We start from the raw sequence: 18,132 nt of genomic DNA on the forward strand, positions 1-18,132 counted from the left end.
TAGTTTCTCCATTAGGATATCTATTCCGGGCCCCCCTCTATCGCATATCGCTGTATCAACTTGAGGACTCTCATCCTCCTCTCCGTCTTTGACCTCCCCGAATCTGTACTGATATCGTTGTACAGAGGCTCGGCTTCTCGTTGAAATAATCTATCATATTCACATCCTTACGGCCAATCAATCATGTCTACATCCGCCCGCCGCCGTCTCATGCGGGACTTCAAGGTACGTGTGACAATCACATCGTCTTTGAGCTTTTACCGGAATGATATGGCCCTGTATAGCAAGAAGCCGACTTCCTCAGCATGTTCAAGTCTTATCATGCTTGCTTTCCATCTTGCCCCTTCTGTGTCCCCAAGGTTGTGGTTCGCCTCTGACATTTCTGCGACTACAGCGCATGCAAACTGATCCCCCAGCTGGCGTCTCTGCATCCCCGGTGGCCGATAATGTGATGACATGGTAGGTCTACCTCCCTCGACTCTGAGATCTAATATCTGATCAATTCTTAGGAATGCCGTCATCATTGGCCCCGCCGACACCCCCTTCGAGGATGGCACATTCCGCTTGGTCATGAACTTCGAGGAACAGTATCCCAACAAGCCCCCTGGTGTTAAATTCATCAGCCAGATGTTCCATCCCAATGTGTATGGAACTGGTGAGCTCTGTCTGGATATTCTACAGAACCGCTGGAGTCCAACCTATGACGTTGCTGCCATCCTAACTAGTATCCAAAGGTAAGCTTGGCTGTTCGCTCCAACAACTTGCAGGTGCTAACACTATTGTGAAATCAGTCTTTTGAATGATCCCAACACTTCATCTCCAGCCAACGTCGAGGCTTCGAACCTGTACAAAGACAACCGCAAAGAATACACGAAGCGCGTGCGTGAGACTGTTGAGAAAAGCTGGGATGATTGAAAGGCTCATGGGCCAAAATGAGGCCGGTTAATATCCAGGGATATAGCACAACGGCTTGACCGTTTGATCTGCACAGCGTGGGGTTTGGCGCTTGGTCTCCTTTACTCTTTTTCACTTCATGTTCTCATAGTTCGAGTCTCCCGGGCTCGAGGCCCATGGTTGCGAGTATAGTTTCATAGTTGCATTAGTGCATTAGCCTGCTTTTCCTGCAACCCTCCAGAACTCACGCACAAGTCCCAAGGTTGTTGCATGTCTATAGATATTAAGCTTATGCATCCCGAGTCCGGGGCGGTCGGCCAAGAAATCCCGAACGGGCGACTGTCAACAAATCCCACGATCTTCCTCCCCCTCCACAGCAAGTCCCATTTGTACCCTTGGTGTCTTCACTCCCCCTTTTGGCAGCTTCGCTGCTGTTTTATTTCTTCAATTTTGCTTAGTCTCTAGCGTTTTGCTCCACGCCTGGTGCGCGTGGACCCCCTGACCCTCAACCCCTCCGTGTCACTACACCGCAACAGACATTCCAAGCCCTATTTCAAACGTCTCTGACGAGTTTCGCGGCCCACATACCCCTTCCTGGGGTCTCTCTATTCATTTAAGCTGTTATACACGAACCACACTGAATAACCATGGCGTGAGTACAACCTCCGTCTCGATCGTGCGGCGACGCTGACTGAAAGCTTCGACAGGGCTGCGGGGTCAAACACCATCAAGGGTATGCACAGCTGAGCTCAATGATCAGAGGTACTGGTTTGGACCGCGAGACTGACTAGACACGTATAGTGGTGGCCAGATTTCGTCCGCAGAACAAGGTCGAACTGTCCTCCGGAGGCCAGCCGATTGTTGAATTCGAGAATGAAGAGTCTTGTAGCATTAACGTGAGTTGGTATGGACAACCCACCAGGGCTATACTGACCGATCATGCAGTCTCGCGAGGGGACCGGGTCCTTCACTTTCGATCGTGTGTTCCCCATGAACACTGCGCAAAATGACATCTTCGACTTCTCGATTCGACCTACCGTGGACGATATCCTTAACGGATATAACGGAACAGTTTTCGCCTATGGTCAGACCGGTGCCGGAAAGTCGTACACCATGATGGGTTCCGATATCGACGACGACGAGGGCAAGGGTATCATTCCCCGAATGATTGAGCAGATCTTCGCCAGCATTCTGACCAGCCCGAGCAACATCGAGTACACGGTACGGGTCAGCTATATGGAAATTTACATGGAGCGGATTCGCGATCTGCTGGTGCCCCAGAACGATAACCTTCCAGTTCACGAGGAAAAATCCCGCGGAGTCTACGTGAAAGGATTGCTCGAGGTTTACGTGTCCAGCGTCCAAGAAGTCTACGAAGTTATGCGCCGTGGAGGAACAGCACGAGCAGTGGCTGCGACCAACATGAACCAGGAATCATCTCGCTCCCACTCCATCTTCGTTATCACCGTCACTCAGAAGAATGTCGAGACCGGGTCCGCCAAGAGTGGACAGCTGTTCTTGGTCGATTTGGCTGGTAGTGAAAAGGTCGGTAAGACCGGCGCTAGTGGCCAGACCCTAGAGGAGGCCAAGAAGATCAACAAGAGTTTGAGTGCCCTAGGAATGGTCATCAACGCGTTGACAGACGGCAAATCGACACATATTCCGTACCGTGACTCCAAACTTACCCGAATTCTCCAAGAGTCCCTGGGAGGTAATTCACGGACGACCCTGATTATCAATTGTTCGCCCAGCAGCTACAACGATGCGGAAACAATCTCAACCCTACGATTCGGTGTACGCGCCAAGGCAATCAAGAACAAGGCCAAGGTTAACGCAGAGCTCAGCCCAGCGGAAATGAAGCAACTGCTGCGGAAGGCGCAGAGCCAAATGACAAATTTCGAAAGCTACATCTCTGCCTTGGAGGGCGAAGTCAGCCTCTGGCGTAGCGGTGATAGCGTGCCCAAGGACCAATGGACCCCCTCTCGCGGAAATGAGATTCTCAGCGCCGCAAAGGCCGAAGCACGTGCCCCACGGCCAGGTACTCCTTCGCGTCTTCAGGAAACTGCTCGTTCTGAAACACCGCGTCCAGATTCTCGAGTTGGGGATCGCTCCAGTACTCCCAGCCTGGTGCTGGAGAAGGATGAGCGAGAGGAATTCTTGCGACGTGAGAACGAGTTCCAGGACCAGATTTCAGAGAAGGAGTCCCACATTGTCAATGTGGAACGCAGCCTCCGTGAGGCACGGGAGGAGCTCAGATCCATGAAGGAAAATAGTGCACGAACTGGCAAGGATAACGAACGATTGGGTACAGAGGTCAACGAGCTCCGCATGCAACTCGAGAAGGTCTCATACGAGAGCAAGGAAGCGGCCATTACGATGGACGGCCTCCGGGAGGCCAATTCTGAGCTCACTGGCGAGCTTGACGAGGTGAAGCAACAGCTTCTGGATGTTCGCATGCGAGCCAAGGAAACTACTGCGGCGCTTGATGAGAAGGAAAAGAAGAAAACAGAAAAGATGGCTAAGATGATGGCTGGTTTCGACCTTGGTGGTGATGTGTTCTCCGACAATGAACGCAAGCTACAAGACTTGATCCAACGCGTTGACGTCCTGCACCAGATCAGCGCCGAGGGGGAAACAATTGCCCCAGACGACATTCTCGAGCTCCGCACGAATCTACTCGAGGCACAGGGCTTTATTCGACAGGCCGAGTTGACTGTAAATGACCGAAGCGACTTTGGCGAGCTGCAGGACAGCCGCCGCGCAGACTTGGAGAAGAAATTGGATGAACTTCAGCAAGATTACGAGGGTCTTCTGACCCGAAACCTTGGCGAAGGCGACGTGGAGGAAATTCGTGAACGCCTGGAGAAGGTTTACGTGACGAAGAAGGAGGCCGAGACAGCAGCAGCCGAGGATCTTCGCTCTGATATCTCGCGCAAAGATGAGGAGTTGACAAAGTTGCGCCAATCCCTTGTTGATACCCAGTCCCGCACGTCAACCAACGGTGCTGCCAGCAAGACTCTGCAGCAGCAAATCACCGAGTTCGATGCTATGAAGAAATCCCTCATGCGTGACCTGCAAAACCGCTGTGAGCGTGTGGTCGAGTTGGAGATTTCCCTGGATGATGCGCGGGAGCAGTACAACAACGTCCTTCGCTCATCCAACAACCGCGCTCAACAGAAGAAGATGGCCTTCTTGGAGCGCAACCTTGAGCAACTGACTCATGTTCAGCGCCAGCTTGTGGAACAGAACAGTAGTCTCAAAAAGGAGGTGGCCATCGCTGAGCGCAAGTTGATTGCACGCAACGAGCGTATTGCCAGCCTGGAGGCCCTGCTCCAGGAGAGCCAGGAGAAGCTGACCCAGGCCAACCACAGGTATGATTTTCTGCAGCTCTCAGATGCTCACAGCGCGCTAAATGCTAATTACTTGTACAGATTCGAAGCTCAGCTCACTGCCGTCAAGGAGCGCCTAGAGGCAGCCAAGCAAGGCTCCACCCGAGGCTTGCCTAGTATGGATGGCAATGCGAGTTTTAGCTTCGGGGGTTCGCGCATCGCGAAGCCGCTACGCGGCGGTGGCACCTCGGACGGGCCAGCGAACGCGAACGTCGCAGGCGTACAATCGCAAGAGGCGACTGGTAAGCGCAGCAGCTGGTTCTTCGACCGTCGATGATCCCATCGCACCTTCAGAGAGCTGCTCGTCCCTTGCACTGCTCCTCTTGAAGCTTGACGGTTGTGTGCCGTGTAGCCCGGACATCGTGCAATTTGTGCTCTTATCATTAGCATTTGGCTGATCTTGGTTCCACCTGATTCCCATTGACGCTGTCTCACGAGTTTCTTCTTATCTTCTTTTGATCTTTCTGACAAGTTTTTTTCCTTGTTCTGATATGATTTTGACATACTCATTTCCCAATGTTTCTTTTTCGTTCTAGTACATTTAGATCGCGCCCTGCATGCCGAGGACTGGAGGTTTTGGATCTTCCTGATACCCGTGTACATCAATTCCAGATAGAATGCAGAGGAGCTGGTAGGTAGTCTGCGAAGGGGCAATTGATGTGATGTGACATACTATATACGAGACAGTGGATTGACAGTTCAGCCCTACTTTGTTCATTTTTCTTGTTCTTCTATTGCCCAAACAGGAGGTGTAAGTTATTTCTTCTCAAAGTGATCACAGTGCCGACATTCCAACGTGGGTCAATTGGCGATCTGGGACGCTAAAGCATTCTGGGTTTCGACTTTGCTCAGTTGGAACCGTTACCACTCTTAGGCTTACCACCCTTATGAGGGCCTTTGGTGGGAATAGAGGTACCACCGCTACAATCACTACCATCGCCATTTTGTGTACCATCGTCATTTTCCGTACCATCGTTAAATTCATCCGGGATACAATCCACATGGGTGTTCTGCATATATTAGCAAACTCTCAAAACGCTGTCATGATCCTTTACCATATTCTCAGTAATTGGTGACACTATAATCTATATATCACGGTCAGCAATTATCGCAGCTGTTGAAAATGAGTCAACTTACCCCGGAGGCATACACAGAAATCAACCTCGCCGTTATTGCCTTTTTTTCGTGTATGGAAATTCAGGTTTCATTCTCGTGATCTGAAGGTCGTAAAAGTTTTAGTTGAACAGCAGCCCACATTAGGATGTGATTGACAGACCTTTCCACCTGGGCAAGATTCTGCAGTAGCCAGAGGAATGGCTGCAAGAAGGAAGGCAATTGGTAGGGAGAAATGCATCTTGGGGGTGACCTAGTATCTTAGCTTAGTACATGGACAATTAGAGTCTACGTGTAGGGTGGGATTAGAATCAGGTATTTATGCGTTGATAAAAGGCATAGTATGAACAACATCTACAGAGAAGCGTGCGAGATCAGAATGTCTTCGTCATAGTAGGGAGTGGATATCATTTTGGCGATGACCTATGTACATATACATGTGCGTATTATAACTAGCCCTGGTCGACATATTATTGTAGGTCACCACTATTAGATCGGCCTACACTACATGTACTATTCTAACCGTCCCTACGAATCTTAGCTACTTTATTGCAAGGTTGACATACATACATACGGAGTATCACCGATATCAGACTACGTGCAACATTGAATCTATTCAAAGAGTAACGTTAGAGCATTGTTGAGCTCTTAAACAGCGTGAATACCAATGCATCTGTATACAGCGGTATATTGGCGCGGTCGGCGCATAATATCAAAACAATTATCTCTTAGATGCAAGGGATATCTCCCCCATCCTACAGGAATAGAGGCTTGCAGACTTCTGCTAAAAGTTCACTCTAGCCCACGGGCAATATGAGTTGATCACTAGCTTAGATGTGGATCGCTCGTCTCCATTATAAGTTACCTCGGGTAACAAGCCTATACAATATGTATTGACTAGCATAGAGATGCCTGGATTAACCTTTGTTTATGTCAAGCTTGTTTAGCCACCTATAATCTTTTCCATCCTGAGGTATGGATGTCTCAGAAAGCTGCATGCGCGTCAAGTACTCCCTGCAGTAGCGCCAAGGCACGGCTGCAGGATGGCCGATAGAGATACATGTAGAAACCAGGCACGGCCACCGACCTGGACATTCAATTGGGCGCATCGCAAACAGCAGAACCCGGAAACTATGCTGATCAAGGCATTAGGTCAGAATAGTCGGTCTTGACAGAGCCCCAGGGAGTCGAATGGCCAGGAATGAAAAGGTGCCACTTGCATAAGTCGCTCCTTTAGCAATATCATCTTCGCTTTGGTATAGAGTAGGTTGAAGAATACAATTGTAGCTTTTAGCCGAATAGCCGGAAGCAGAAAGGAAGTTGGAGTCGAAGTGTTTCGACCAGGCCGTCTAACGAGTAATGTACTTCACTACAATATACAAAAGGCATAGGGGAATCCAATAAAAAATAACACAAACATGCACATTCCCGCCATCCCATCTAAACCAACCCATCATAGAGCGACAAGGCACTGACAATGGTCTCGTCCCGTTTGCTGCCCTCCTTGAATTCCTCAATATCAAGACTGCCATTCTCGTCCTTGTCCATCATTCGGAAGATCTTCCGTACGCGCTTCTCTGGGGTGTCTTCATCTTCGGGGAGTTTCACCATTGATCCCACCTAAACATCGGTCAGAAGACTTCTTCCATGCTGTATACACACTTAACATACCATTTTATAAATCGCCTCGACAATGGCCAGCATCTCGTCGTAAGTGATCTTTCCGTCACCGTCAATATCGTACAACTGGAATGCCCAGTCTAGCTTATCCTCCATCTTGCCCCGCGAAGTCACGGAAAGCGCGCAGATAAACTCTTTGAAATCGATCATGCCACTATTGTCGGAGTCGAAAACGCGGAAGACATAATTTGCGAATGATGATGGGTCGCCGAAAGGAAAGAATTGTCGGTAAATCTTCTGGAACTCTTCCTTGGTCAGGGTGCCGGAGGGGCAGTCCTTAAGGAACCCTGGAAAGCGTGTCTACAGTCAGCGATCGCTCCGGAATCTCTAAGAGGCCTTGGAGTGGTTGCATACCTTTGTACCATTGCTGTAGCTCTTTCTTATCGAAATGTGTGGCTCTTTGCAGCTCGTCGAGCTGCGTCGGCGAGAGCTTTGATTGACTGCGGGGCACGAGTCAGCGTATGATCTCATGCTGCAGCGCGTTCGAATTATCCGGCGGCCATAAATAGCCCACGCAAGAGGTATAGACTTCTGGTCCTGGGATCTTGTTCTGGCGAGGGGGAAAGCGTGCTCCGGAGTCCGCTCACCCGTTCGGAACCGCAGGGAGGGGGCGATACAGGTAGCACTTACGACTTGCCCATGATCAAACACCTGAGGACCGGTATAAACAGACGCTGCAAGTCCGGAAAACGATGCGAAAACGATGCGAAAACGAAAGCGGCGGAGATGGTGACGCGGGGTAGAAACGGTGGAAACGGGATGTGTGGCTGAGTCTTGGTGGCGTGGAGTCAACGTAAGGGGGAGAAACACACAGCGACGAATATCGAGAAAGAGGGTAGAGAGAACAGAGAGAGAATGAAGGGTAACTACTAAGAAGAAGAAGAGAGGAAGAAGAAGTTACTGAAGATCGAAGCGGCGAGAAGAAGTCCAGAACATCCGGGGAGGCTTGGCACTCTACAGTTCATTACTTATATACATCACGTCTACCTACTTATACAGCTATTGACTCTTAATCCACCTTGATGGAGCCATAGATGCGATGAATAAATGCCCAACTGGCGAAGAATCCGATGGAACCTGGATGGTCAGCGAAGCCCAATTGGAGGCGGAAGGGAACATACCAGTCAAGATGAACACGACGAAGGCGATCAGCGCCGAATAACCCACATAGAGCACTGCCCCAGTCAATCCACCAAAGCTCACCCGCGTGGCCCAGAAAATGAGCGCATTCACGAAGACGTAGCCTCCGGTCATACCAGCGCCCGCGAAGGCACGCCAGTGCCACCGGTAGTTCTCTGCGCATAGCAGGAAGTATACCAGCAGAACGGTCGTGGCCGCTGAGGTGATGATCATTAGACCGTAACAGAGGAACAAGAATCCAAACATGTAGTAGATCTTGTTAGTCCAGAGGGAGGTCATGATAAAGTATAGCTCGACAAAGATCGCACCGAAGGGCAGGATTCCGGTCAGCAGAATCGATGGAATCGTGCGCAGGCTGCCAGCCATTGGCGGGACCTGACGGGGGATCTGGTTTGTCTTTGTCGGGCCTTCGATGGGCTGTGGAAAACAACGTCAGTGATAAAGGACATGAACTTGAGAAAGAGTTGACAATACCGATTGCTTGAATCCTAGCCAGCTGCCTGCCACACTCAATGGCACGCTGATTACGAACCAGATCATGACGAGCGCAAGCATGGTTCCGAATGGCACAGCACCGCTGGAGCCCTTGGCCCAGACGAACAGATTGAGAATGAAGAAACTACCGAAGATAATTCCTGGCGTGAAGAGAGGCGTCATGATAATGTTGCGCCTCCATGCTTCGCCGCCAAACGACTTGTATGCTCGTGCCGACACGTAGCCGCCAATGCAACCGAAGAGGGCGGAAATGAGGAGGATAGCGGTGGCCAGGAAACCACGGTTGGAGGGAGAAAGGAGGCCAAGTAGGGCGAATGCTAAATAAGAATGTCAGTATCAAGAAGGCAAAGAATGAGAGCCGGGATACGTACCGACAGTGACACCAGTCATCATAAACAATTGAGCGCCGTTACCCAGCATCACACTGAGGAGTAGCGGAGACTTGGGGCACCGGAAGACGTCGCCATGGACCAACTTCCAGCCGGAATCCTCCTGGACGCCGTCCTCGATCGCAGCCGAGGTACCATCCAAATCCTCAAGGTTGAACGAATCCAGCCGATTGTAACGAGCGATGTCCTTCTTGAGTGTGCGGATAAGAATCATGCTGACCATGCCCACAAGGAACACCACAAAGACGGCCGAGTTGATGAGAGAGAACCAATGGATCTTGGGGTCATAGACATGGAGGTATTTATCCCACCGGGTAGCCCAAGCAGTTGGAGATTCCTTCCAGTAAACACTGTATGTCCAGGTAACAGTTGTCTCGCCATCCTCACTCAGCGCGAGAACGTCACCCTGAGTTCCGCACTCAGCGGTTCCGTCGTCCAAGTTCCGAGAGTTCTTGCGAGATTCAGGCTGGACAAGCACTCCAACAACGCGATATTTATCCTTCCCACCAAAGCCCACCTTGTGGTAGTCAATCACGATGTCATAATGATTGTTAAGCAGAGCTTGTCCATTGTCGTCGAGATCACCAAGGGAGAAACCAGGGTTGTAGAACTTGGTCTTGGTAACACCGTCGTAATTCCACTGCGCAGCCGGCAGTCCATCCACAAGCCAGTTGATGTTGTAACCTTGGGAAATTCGTCGATTGGTAAATTTAGCGCTGCGGGCGTCGAATTTGGCCTCTGCACAGATGGATTTGCAGGTCTCGTTCTTTGCCATGTGAAGCTCGAATGGGGAGGTGCGAATCCGGTCACCAAACAGAATGCTCCCCAATGATTCCCTTACATCCTTGGGGCCATCTGCCGGACGACAGAATTGAAATGCTGGGTGGTAGTAGTCGTAGGAGAAAACGGAATGGAGCTGGTCGTCGCGCGAGAGACCGGGTGTCAAGTGGTTGACGTAGAGCGGAACTGATTGACCTTCATCGTAGGACGTTGGGGCGACACCAGGGAGGTAAAAGGCTGATGTGAAAGAAGGAATTGCAAGGAGAACCGACGAGAGGAGCGAGGCCCGATCGGTGAACCGCATGGTGAGCGTTCCAAAGAATATGGGGGCCCTTGCAAGTCAGCCTCGATGGTTTGTTTAGAAATGGCGGTAAGGCTCAGGTTCGATGAAAGGGTGACAGATTGCATACAGTAAAAGCTACCACGAAAAGAGAGAATCACGGTCTCATCCGTGGGAAATCCGCCAAAGCAACAAGATGAACAAGAGAGAAGGAGAGTTGACACCTGGACAGCTCCGGCGCGCCTCTGCACGTGACTGATAACGATAAGGACAAAAATTTCCCGCGAATTTATTGATCTTCGCATCTTCGTATCTTCATATCTGCACATCTGCAATCATGACTTCTCAGGTGCCCTCGCGCCCTTTGAATTTGGCTGCACTGCTTGAGACTCTGAACTCATGTCTATCGAACACACCGACTTCTCTACCCAAGGCACACAAAGATGCGCCTACCGATGTCACGATCGAGCCTCCGCAGGACGGCATCTCCCTCCTCGACACCAAGAGCGAGATCCTGCTTTCCTATCTACACAACCTTGTTTTCCTGATTATTTTCCAATTGCGACAAACCTCGAAGCAAATCCCAAAAGAGAAGGCCCAATCCGCGGACAACTCCCTCGAAGATGATATTCGGAAGAAATTGATCGAGCTTCGGGTCTTCCTTGAGCGTGGTGTTCGCCCTCTCGAGGGACGCCTGAAGTACCAGGTAGATAAGGTCATCAAGGCCGCCGAGGATGCGGAACGATCTGAGAAGGCTCAGCCCACGAAGTCAAAGAGCCGCAAGGCCGCAAACTCGGATAGTGAAGCGTCAGACGATGAAAGTGGTAGCGATGATGAAGAGGATATTGATGAAATGGCCTATCGTCCCAATGTTTCTGCCTTCTCCAAGCAAGTCGCCGAGCAGAAGAAGGCCCAACCCTCCAAGGCAGCCGACGAGGGCCCTGGAGATGGCATTTACCGCCCTCCGAGGATCATGCCGACTTCTTTGCCTACGACAGAGCGTCGCGAACGCCAGGACCGCAGACCCCTTCGATCCAATGTCATTGACGAATTCGTCAGCGCTGAGATGTCCTCTGCGCCTATGGCTGAGCCCAGTATTGGTAGCACAATTATCGATGGTGGCCGAACGACAAAGTCGAAGAGAGACCGCGAGCGCGAAGCCGAGCGCACTACCTACGAAGAGACCAACTTTGTCCGTTTGCCGAAGGAGACCAAGAAAGACTTGGCCAAACGCGGTCGTGGAAAGGATACCACATTCGGAGGCGATGAATGGAAGGGTCTCAATGAAGGCGCGGATCATATTGAGCGCCTCACTCGGAGAGCCAAAGGCAGCGGTGCCGCGCTGGAGAAGAGCCGGAAACGAAAGGTTAACGAGGATGGCCAACGTGGTGATGGCGTGGGCATGGGCCAAATCTTCGATAAGCGACGAAAGAAGGTCGACAGCTGGAAGCGGTAAATTGTGGCTCATGTGGCGAGCAATTTCCAAGTCCAAAAAGGCGTTTCTTGTGAATGATATTGACCATTATCGGAGTTTCTTTGGTTGAAAGGTCGGGTTTGACCTGCTACATACCTGTATCTATCTTATATAACACCCCTTGAAGCATATGATCTATTCATATATGCACCGACATCTTGCATGCTATATATACCTCGCTATGTGGGGGAGATAGGCGTTTGGCCCTATGGTGAAAATCGAAGTAATCTGTCTTCTACTATCAACATTGCTCACGGTCTTACTAACTTGTATGCTGGGCCTCAATATAGCAATCCAAGTATACTGCTGCATATATTCGTTATTTTATGAACTTCAACAGAATTTTAGAGCGCTGCCCAGCCACTTAGAGCTACATTCCGCCGTCTCTTGGACACAAGGCCAGATTGTATGTGCAATTGGCGTTGAAATATTGGCCATCTACAAGGGAGTCCTTGAGAATTTCACGGCGATCAGTGCTGATTTCCATGGGTCCCCCTATTTGAATTGCCCTGCATAGTCCCGAGCCCGTTATGCACTCCGGCTTTTAAGCAACAGGGATCTGAATCCAATTTGATCCACGCCCTTCGTACCGACGGTGGAGATTCCGCATATGCCCCAACAACTAGTGTATATTCTGGCGTTGATGAGATTGTGCAGCCTCAAAGTGACCCCAGTGCTTCAACAACTCTCCATGAGGCTCGGAATGTGGGCGTGACAAATACGCAAATTCAGCTGCACGTCCTGGAAAGCCTGCTGGGAGTTTCTATCTTCACGAGACTATGTTGGTCAACCCCATTGCTTACGCCTTGTTTGTGGACTATTTCACTCATGACGGGCCGAGAAATCTATCCCGCATTGGTTTTGATACGGTTTGCAACCAGCTAGTCCTCCAGGGCTCGGCCTGGAAGATGCTTTGGGCACCGAGCCCATCGCATTGTCCTCGGTGTAGTTGGCATCTTGTCGTATGCGTATATTGGAAACGCCAAGCCGCCTGTGAAGCCATATGCTCGAAGTCAAAAGAAAATTGTAATTTCGACAATATAGTCACACCTTTTGAATTCAGACTGATACAGCGGGCCGTTATTAAACAGAATCAAAGCGCGTTCAGAAGGACAAATCACGGCCAGTTTAGGTAGTGCATGTTTAATAACTGTCCGTTGTGGTAGTCTTGATTTATATTTACGGTTGTATAGCCATCCATGGATCAATTTGCTGCCAACGAATTCTGGTAAAGCCTTGAATCGCAGTGTAAACTAGAAATTTCCTATTATTAATTAGTTACTGTTTCAATGACAAGGCGCACTACGGAGTAGAATAGAAATGTTCACTTGGCAAATTGGCCCTGATTCACATGTGAAAGGACATGATGTCATAGCTTTTGATATCTTGCTCGACTCGTTTCTTCTCTCTGCAACACACTTGCACCAAAATGGAGAATCCTGGTACGTTATAGATGTGGTGTTTTCTAGTGTTGCCAAACTAAAATGGTCCACAGTGGCTGAAATTCCAGCGGTAATCCGTCTTCTGACGCAGTCACCGCCGTCTGTGCAGGAAACTGTCCTGGGGCGGTTCTTCACCAACAATGTATCTTTTGTCCATCCCTTCTGTCGGGTTCCCAGCTTCCAGGGGAGCCGATGGTGGGTTGCAAAGATCTTTCAGTGGTACAAGATTATGTCGCCTCGAATCGAGTTGGAGGTCCATTCTATCGGTATGTCACTACGCGACCGTGATAGAAGAGTAAAGAATCTAACATCTTTATAGCATTCGACGAGGAAAAGCTCAAACTTTATGTGAATATGTCACAAATCTTCTCTATATGGCTTGTTCCTTTCCATGTTGCTCCAGCCACGCTCACCACTGTCTTGGATTTGACTTTTGAATCTCCCAAGAGCGATGCCACGACCAATGGGGACCACAGACTATACTACATCACCAAACAAGAAGATCTATACCAAACCTCGGAGTTTATCAAGTTCATCATGCCACACATTGGATACTGGCTTGTTTTTGGCTGGCACCTGATTGCAACGCTGTTCTGTGTTGCTGGTGTCACGTTGCTTTGGCCGATATTATGGCTGGAAGAAAAGCGCTATATCCCAGGTAGCTTTCTACAAGGGGGGAACCTGGCTTACAACATGGAGAAGAAAATATCGGAGATTAAAGAGCACTGACATCGGAATTAGCTTTCAAATCGTCCAAGGTTGCTGTTAATGGATACCTGTTACTTAATGTATGCACTGAACTTTCTTTGCTTCATATTACATGCATTGAAGATCTCTGTGGAGCTTTCTTTATTCATTCAGAGCCAATCAAAACCCAAGTCCTGGCTTCATCGCTATGCTGCTTTCGCTGCAAATAAATCGCCTGCTATGTTGGTCACACCTCTTATTTCACACATTTATTGAGTCTTATTCTTTGGGCGCTGCTTTTCCAACTCCCTGCGGAAGGCGTTTTCCTGCTCCACGACCATCAAGGGCAATCCGCGGCCGATACCGAAGAATACAAATAACGCCCACTTCCAACGGAATGGGTTAATGACCAGAACAAATAAGTACCAGTAAATCAGTTCAGCATAGGTGAAAAACTCAAACGCTCCCGTGGGTGCCAGACGCTTCATGAACCGTGTGAAATCGATCCAGGTCTTCATCCAAGCCTCAGTGGGACGGGTCAATGGGTCAGTCAGGAACATGAGCAAAAATCGTGTGTAGATTCCAATATGCATGTTGCCCACTGTTCCAATGGCGTCAACGTAGGTGCTATTGTTTGCGCAAATGTCCGGGTATTTGGGTGGGAAGACTTGGAGATACCAGCTGGGCGGGCCGTACGGTTCTTCGAAAACCTCCTCCGGCAAGAAGGCCAATGAAGGCCGTTTGAAGCCAGTCGCCATGACAATGATGTCACCCTCAACCAGGCGCTCCTGGCCAGGGCCTCCCTTGGGCACACCCTTGGATCGGAAGTTGAATGTCACACCCCTCTCTTCCACTGAAACAATATCGCCTCGCAGCCAATGCGCCTTTCCTTCCCGAATCTGGTCGAATAATTCAGAATTGGCCATGGGAGTCTGTGTGAAGATTCCCTTTTCAGTCGGCGCAATGTCTTGGAGGTCCCGGTAGAAGAACTTGCGCAGCAACCATTCGGGGATCCATGAGAGAGAAATCTCCTGACCAAAGATGTTGCAAGCCAGCAGGGATTGCACGAGCACGTTTCGGGGGATGATCCATTTGTCTGACCGAGACAAGACGTCGATCTCGGCGGCACCGTTCTTGACAGCAAATTCTAGTGCCTCGATGGCGCTGGCGCCGCCTCCAACAATCAACACCTTCTTTCCTTTGGCACTCTTGCCATCCAGATTAGAGGAATGGTAGATTTCCCCCTTGAACTTTTCTTGGTTGGGAAGTGGAGGCATCTTAGGGTCTCCACACACGCCTACTGTAGCCAAGATACCGTCGAAGACGCCGTACTGGCTTTCGTCGTCGTTGATGACCCATTTGCCGTTCTTGTTCTTTTTCACGGAGGTGACATGGGTCTCAAAGGCGGTACGTCCTTCCAAGTTATAGTGTTTCCAGACCTTGATAATCTGTTCCTTGATCTGCTGCTGGGAAGGATATGCGCTATCAAAGTGGACAGACGGGTGGAACCGGTACATGAGACTGTGGACCTGCAATGCAGAGGTCGAATTGACTCTCTATAGCTTGTTAGTTGAAGTTCTATTCCACTAAGCAGGGAGAATCCTACACTCCAGATGCCTCCGAGACCTTGTTCTTTAGGTCGTGATTCAAATAGTTGCACATCGAAGCCATGACCCACACAATGGGCAGCAGAGGACACTCCAGTCAATCCAGCACCAATGACTGCAACCCTCTTTCGAGGGATGTTGGCGTTTTGAGCGGTTGGGGGTGGGGGAACGGGAGAAAAGACGTAGACCAGGACTGCCTGCAGGGCCATATAGAACCAGGTAAAGGTTTCTACAAATGGATGCCGGATCAGCGCCAAGATAAACGACTCATTGCTAGAGGCCGCCATGTTTGAAGATGAGAAAAGAAATGGTGAGAGCCGGGAGAATATTTATACGACGTTGGACGCTTCAGTGCTTTCATGTGAAGACATGACATCATGTCGGAAGATTTCAAGAATTTCATACTTCGATCAGGGCTGTTTGTTCTATCCACACGCTTCCTTTACTGTTATTTGCTTCTTTAGGCCGCAGGATCCACAGATATCTTCCTCGGGATGCCGTCACAAGAGTCAATTCATAGAAGACTAGACGTTTCAAGCTCTGGATGGGGCTATGTGCGACCTACACTGCTCTAAAGTGTTACTTTCACATGTCTTTGTGAACCAAAAAAGTACCTCTCAGCTCGAATGGTAGCCGAGCAAAGCCGCGAGAGGGAACAATGAGATTTTCATAGAAAGCAGGGAGACATCTCGCCGTTTATGTGTAAATCTGGTATGTATAGATCGAAACCACGATTGGTACAGTCAACTCTCGCTTATACCACAGCATACTATCCAAGCCAAATTACGTGGTATAATTGAGTTGTGTTTTGGTGAGAGGATGACATAATATTTGACAAGCTAACTCTAAGCCCTAATACCTATTTAGTCTTCCATCCCATCATCTGATCCAAAGTCACCTGACGTTTCTCATCAATCTGAATCCTGCCAAAGTCGCTGATTAAGCTCTCAATTTGTCTAATATGGTCCGAGGTACCCTTTTCTTTGCTACAAACCCATAGTAGGATATCCTGGAGGCTGTCCAATATAGCAGAATTAGACAGAAGCTCAGGTGGGGGCCCATCAATGTCAATATCCTGAATTTCTGAGGTTGTTGGGGCAATATATATATCTTGCTCATTGGTCTCATCTCGCCCTTCAGTCCCATCTTCTAACATGTCTTCGTCCGAAGGGTTCAAAAACTCGTCAAATGGCACAATATCTTTATCACCAAGCTTATCAATTGCTTGATTATATAGACTTTCAATCTCATCACTCAATCCGGGCTCGGAAAATAGTGCAGACTCAGGTGCGGACTCGGGCGCGGACTCAGGTATAGGTATAGACTTTGGACTAATCAAAGTACTTTGTTTAAAGCAATTGATAATCGTTTGGTCTGATACACTTGTTCTCCAAACTTGCGTTACCCAGGTAACAGTATAATAAATGCTCATTCTTTGTTTTGGGTCTATCCCACGATCAAGAAAAGCAATCATATAGCGCATCCATTTCTTCCGATAATGGTGCTTCAAGTTTTGGATAATACCTTGGTCCAAGGGTTGATAAATTGAAGTTGCGTTTGCTGGCAAAAAAACAACCGTAATCCGGGGTGGTGGTGGCGCTCGCTGGAGTCCAATAACATGTGGTGAAGCATTGTCTAAAAGGAGCAAAGCTTTCTTATCTAAGGGAATACGCCCATAGAAAGATCGCAACCAGTCCTCCATAATGTCATGACGCATCCATGCTGCCTTGTTGTGACGCCAAACACATCCCAGAGCTCGGAAATTAACCCCCGGAGTGCGCGAGGGGTTTTTGCTGTGCCAATCAACCATAAAGGGACTCGATCGGAACCATCCGCATTTGATGCAACAACAATAGTGATTCGTGTTTTATCAAGCTTTTTGCCAGCAATTTTTCCCTTTGAAAGACCACCATTTGGCATACGTCGCCAAAATAGGCCAGTTTCATCCATATTGTAGATTTCGGACGGTTTGAATTGATTGCAAATCGATTTGGTGCTTTTGATCTGATCATGTACCGAGGATGGGACTGAGGCAGCTTCTCCGTGGAAAGTATGATATTGAAGAGAGTGGCGTTGTTTGAAGCGAGTTAACCAACCCTCAGAGAATTGAGGTTTGGTCCGATCTTTGTATTCCGGTATTTGTCTCCAAAGCTCAGCTGCTTTAGTTTGGATCAAAGGGCCATTTATTGGTATTCCATTGCCAATATGGTTATCTGCCCAGTCATATAGCTTTTGGTCCAATAATGGCCAATGAGAGGATGAAGATCGTTTGTTTGCCCCTGCAGGGCCCGTATCAAGATAATTGTATTTGGATGAAAGGATCCTTGATATGGTTGACCGGTCAATCACTTGTTTGAATTGGTCCTCAAACCACTTAGCACATGCAGTCTGCGTGGGCTTTGGGCTAGTATTAGACCAAAATGCCCGTAGTGCCTGTTTCTGCGCGTCTGATATACCCAATTTGGTACGCTTTGGTCCCATTCTGACGCGCTTGGGTGGGGTCGGGAGGGTAGGAGAGCTTGTAGATTGAGGCATTCTGATTGGTTGATTGCGCTGACTAAGCAGATTTGAGAGGAAGAAAGTGTGGTAAAACAAAATGTGTTATATTCTGTCAATTTATATGGAAAAAACTGGAATGAAGGGGCCATCCAAGCAAGGGATGTGTTATTATCAAGAATGTGCAATATCCCACCGTGGTATAAGCGAGAGTTGACTGTAGATACCATGAGGAAATATTTTCAAATTGACCAAACCAGTACATA

General features: G+C 49.1%; 7 protein-coding genes across 7 annotated transcripts; 4 read left to right on the forward strand and 3 right to left on the reverse strand.

The window, feature by feature from the left end:
• The first annotated feature begins 64 nt into the window (after positions 1-64).
• ubc2 (E2 ubiquitin-conjugating protein RAD6) lies at positions 65-1,225 on the forward strand. Its single transcript, XM_058512158.1, has 4 exons — positions 65-225; positions 395-459; positions 510-734; positions 792-1,225. The coding sequence occupies exons 1-4, from the start codon at positions 184-186 to the stop codon at positions 913-915; spliced, it is 456 nt and encodes a 151-aa protein (XP_058377694.1). The 5' UTR covers positions 65-183; the 3' UTR covers positions 916-1,225.
• Positions 1,226-1,541: 316 nt separating this feature from the next.
• On the forward strand, positions 1,542-4,560 carry N7446_003410 (putative kinesin family protein (KinA); the record flags this gene model as incomplete). Its single annotated transcript, XM_058512159.1, has 5 exons — positions 1,542-1,546; positions 1,602-1,627; positions 1,696-1,790; positions 1,840-4,265; positions 4,326-4,560. The coding sequence occupies 5 exons, from the start codon at positions 1,542-1,544 to the stop codon at positions 4,558-4,560; spliced, it is 2,787 nt and encodes a 928-aa protein (XP_058377695.1).
• A 2,276-nt stretch (positions 4,561-6,836) lies between these two features.
• N7446_003411 (EF-hand domain-containing protein) lies at positions 6,837-7,717 on the reverse strand (the record flags this gene model as incomplete). Its single annotated transcript, XM_058512160.1, has 4 exons — positions 6,837-7,016; positions 7,068-7,363; positions 7,431-7,516; positions 7,707-7,717. 4 exons carry the CDS (start codon positions 7,715-7,717, stop codon positions 6,837-6,839), a joined length of 573 nt encoding a protein of 190 aa, XP_058377696.1.
• Positions 7,718-8,085: 368 nt separating this feature from the next.
• N7446_003412 (transmembrane 9 family protein) lies at positions 8,086-10,184 on the reverse strand (the record flags this gene model as incomplete). The annotated part of the gene is made up of 4 exons (XM_058512161.1): positions 8,086-8,153; positions 8,198-8,633; positions 8,691-9,028; positions 9,083-10,184. The coding sequence occupies 4 exons, from the start codon at positions 10,182-10,184 to the stop codon at positions 8,086-8,088; spliced, it is 1,944 nt and encodes a 647-aa protein (XP_058377697.1).
• A 313-nt stretch (positions 10,185-10,497) lies between these two features.
• Positions 10,498-11,616, forward strand: lcp5 (small subunit rRNA maturation protein LCP5; the record flags this gene model as incomplete). The annotated part of the gene is made up of 1 exon (XM_058512162.1): positions 10,498-11,616. The coding sequence occupies one exon, from the start codon at positions 10,498-10,500 to the stop codon at positions 11,614-11,616; it is 1,119 nt and encodes a 372-aa protein (XP_058377698.1).
• A 1,447-nt stretch (positions 11,617-13,063) lies between these two features.
• Positions 13,064-13,805, forward strand: N7446_003414 (uncharacterized protein; the record flags this gene model as incomplete). Its single annotated transcript, XM_058512163.1, has 3 exons — positions 13,064-13,076; positions 13,130-13,342; positions 13,396-13,805. 3 exons carry the CDS (start codon positions 13,064-13,066, stop codon positions 13,803-13,805), a joined length of 636 nt encoding a protein of 211 aa, XP_058377699.1.
• Positions 13,806-13,964: 159 nt separating this feature from the next.
• On the reverse strand, positions 13,965-15,671 carry N7446_003415 (uncharacterized protein). Its single transcript, XM_058512164.1, has 2 exons — positions 15,370-15,671; positions 13,965-15,319 (listed from the first exon to the last, which is right to left on the reverse strand). Exons 1-2 carry the CDS (start codon positions 15,655-15,657, stop codon positions 14,033-14,035), a joined length of 1,575 nt encoding a protein of 524 aa, XP_058377700.1. The 5' UTR covers positions 15,658-15,671; the 3' UTR covers positions 13,965-14,032.
• Between the last annotated feature and the right edge of the window lie 2,461 nt (positions 15,672-18,132).

Source organism: Penicillium canescens (genome assembly GCF_028828765.1).
Source record: "Penicillium canescens strain IBT 15451 chromosome Unknown utg000002l_segment0_segment0, whole genome shotgun sequence".
Taxonomy (NCBI): Eukaryota; Fungi; Ascomycota; class Eurotiomycetes; order Eurotiales; family Aspergillaceae; genus Penicillium; species Penicillium canescens.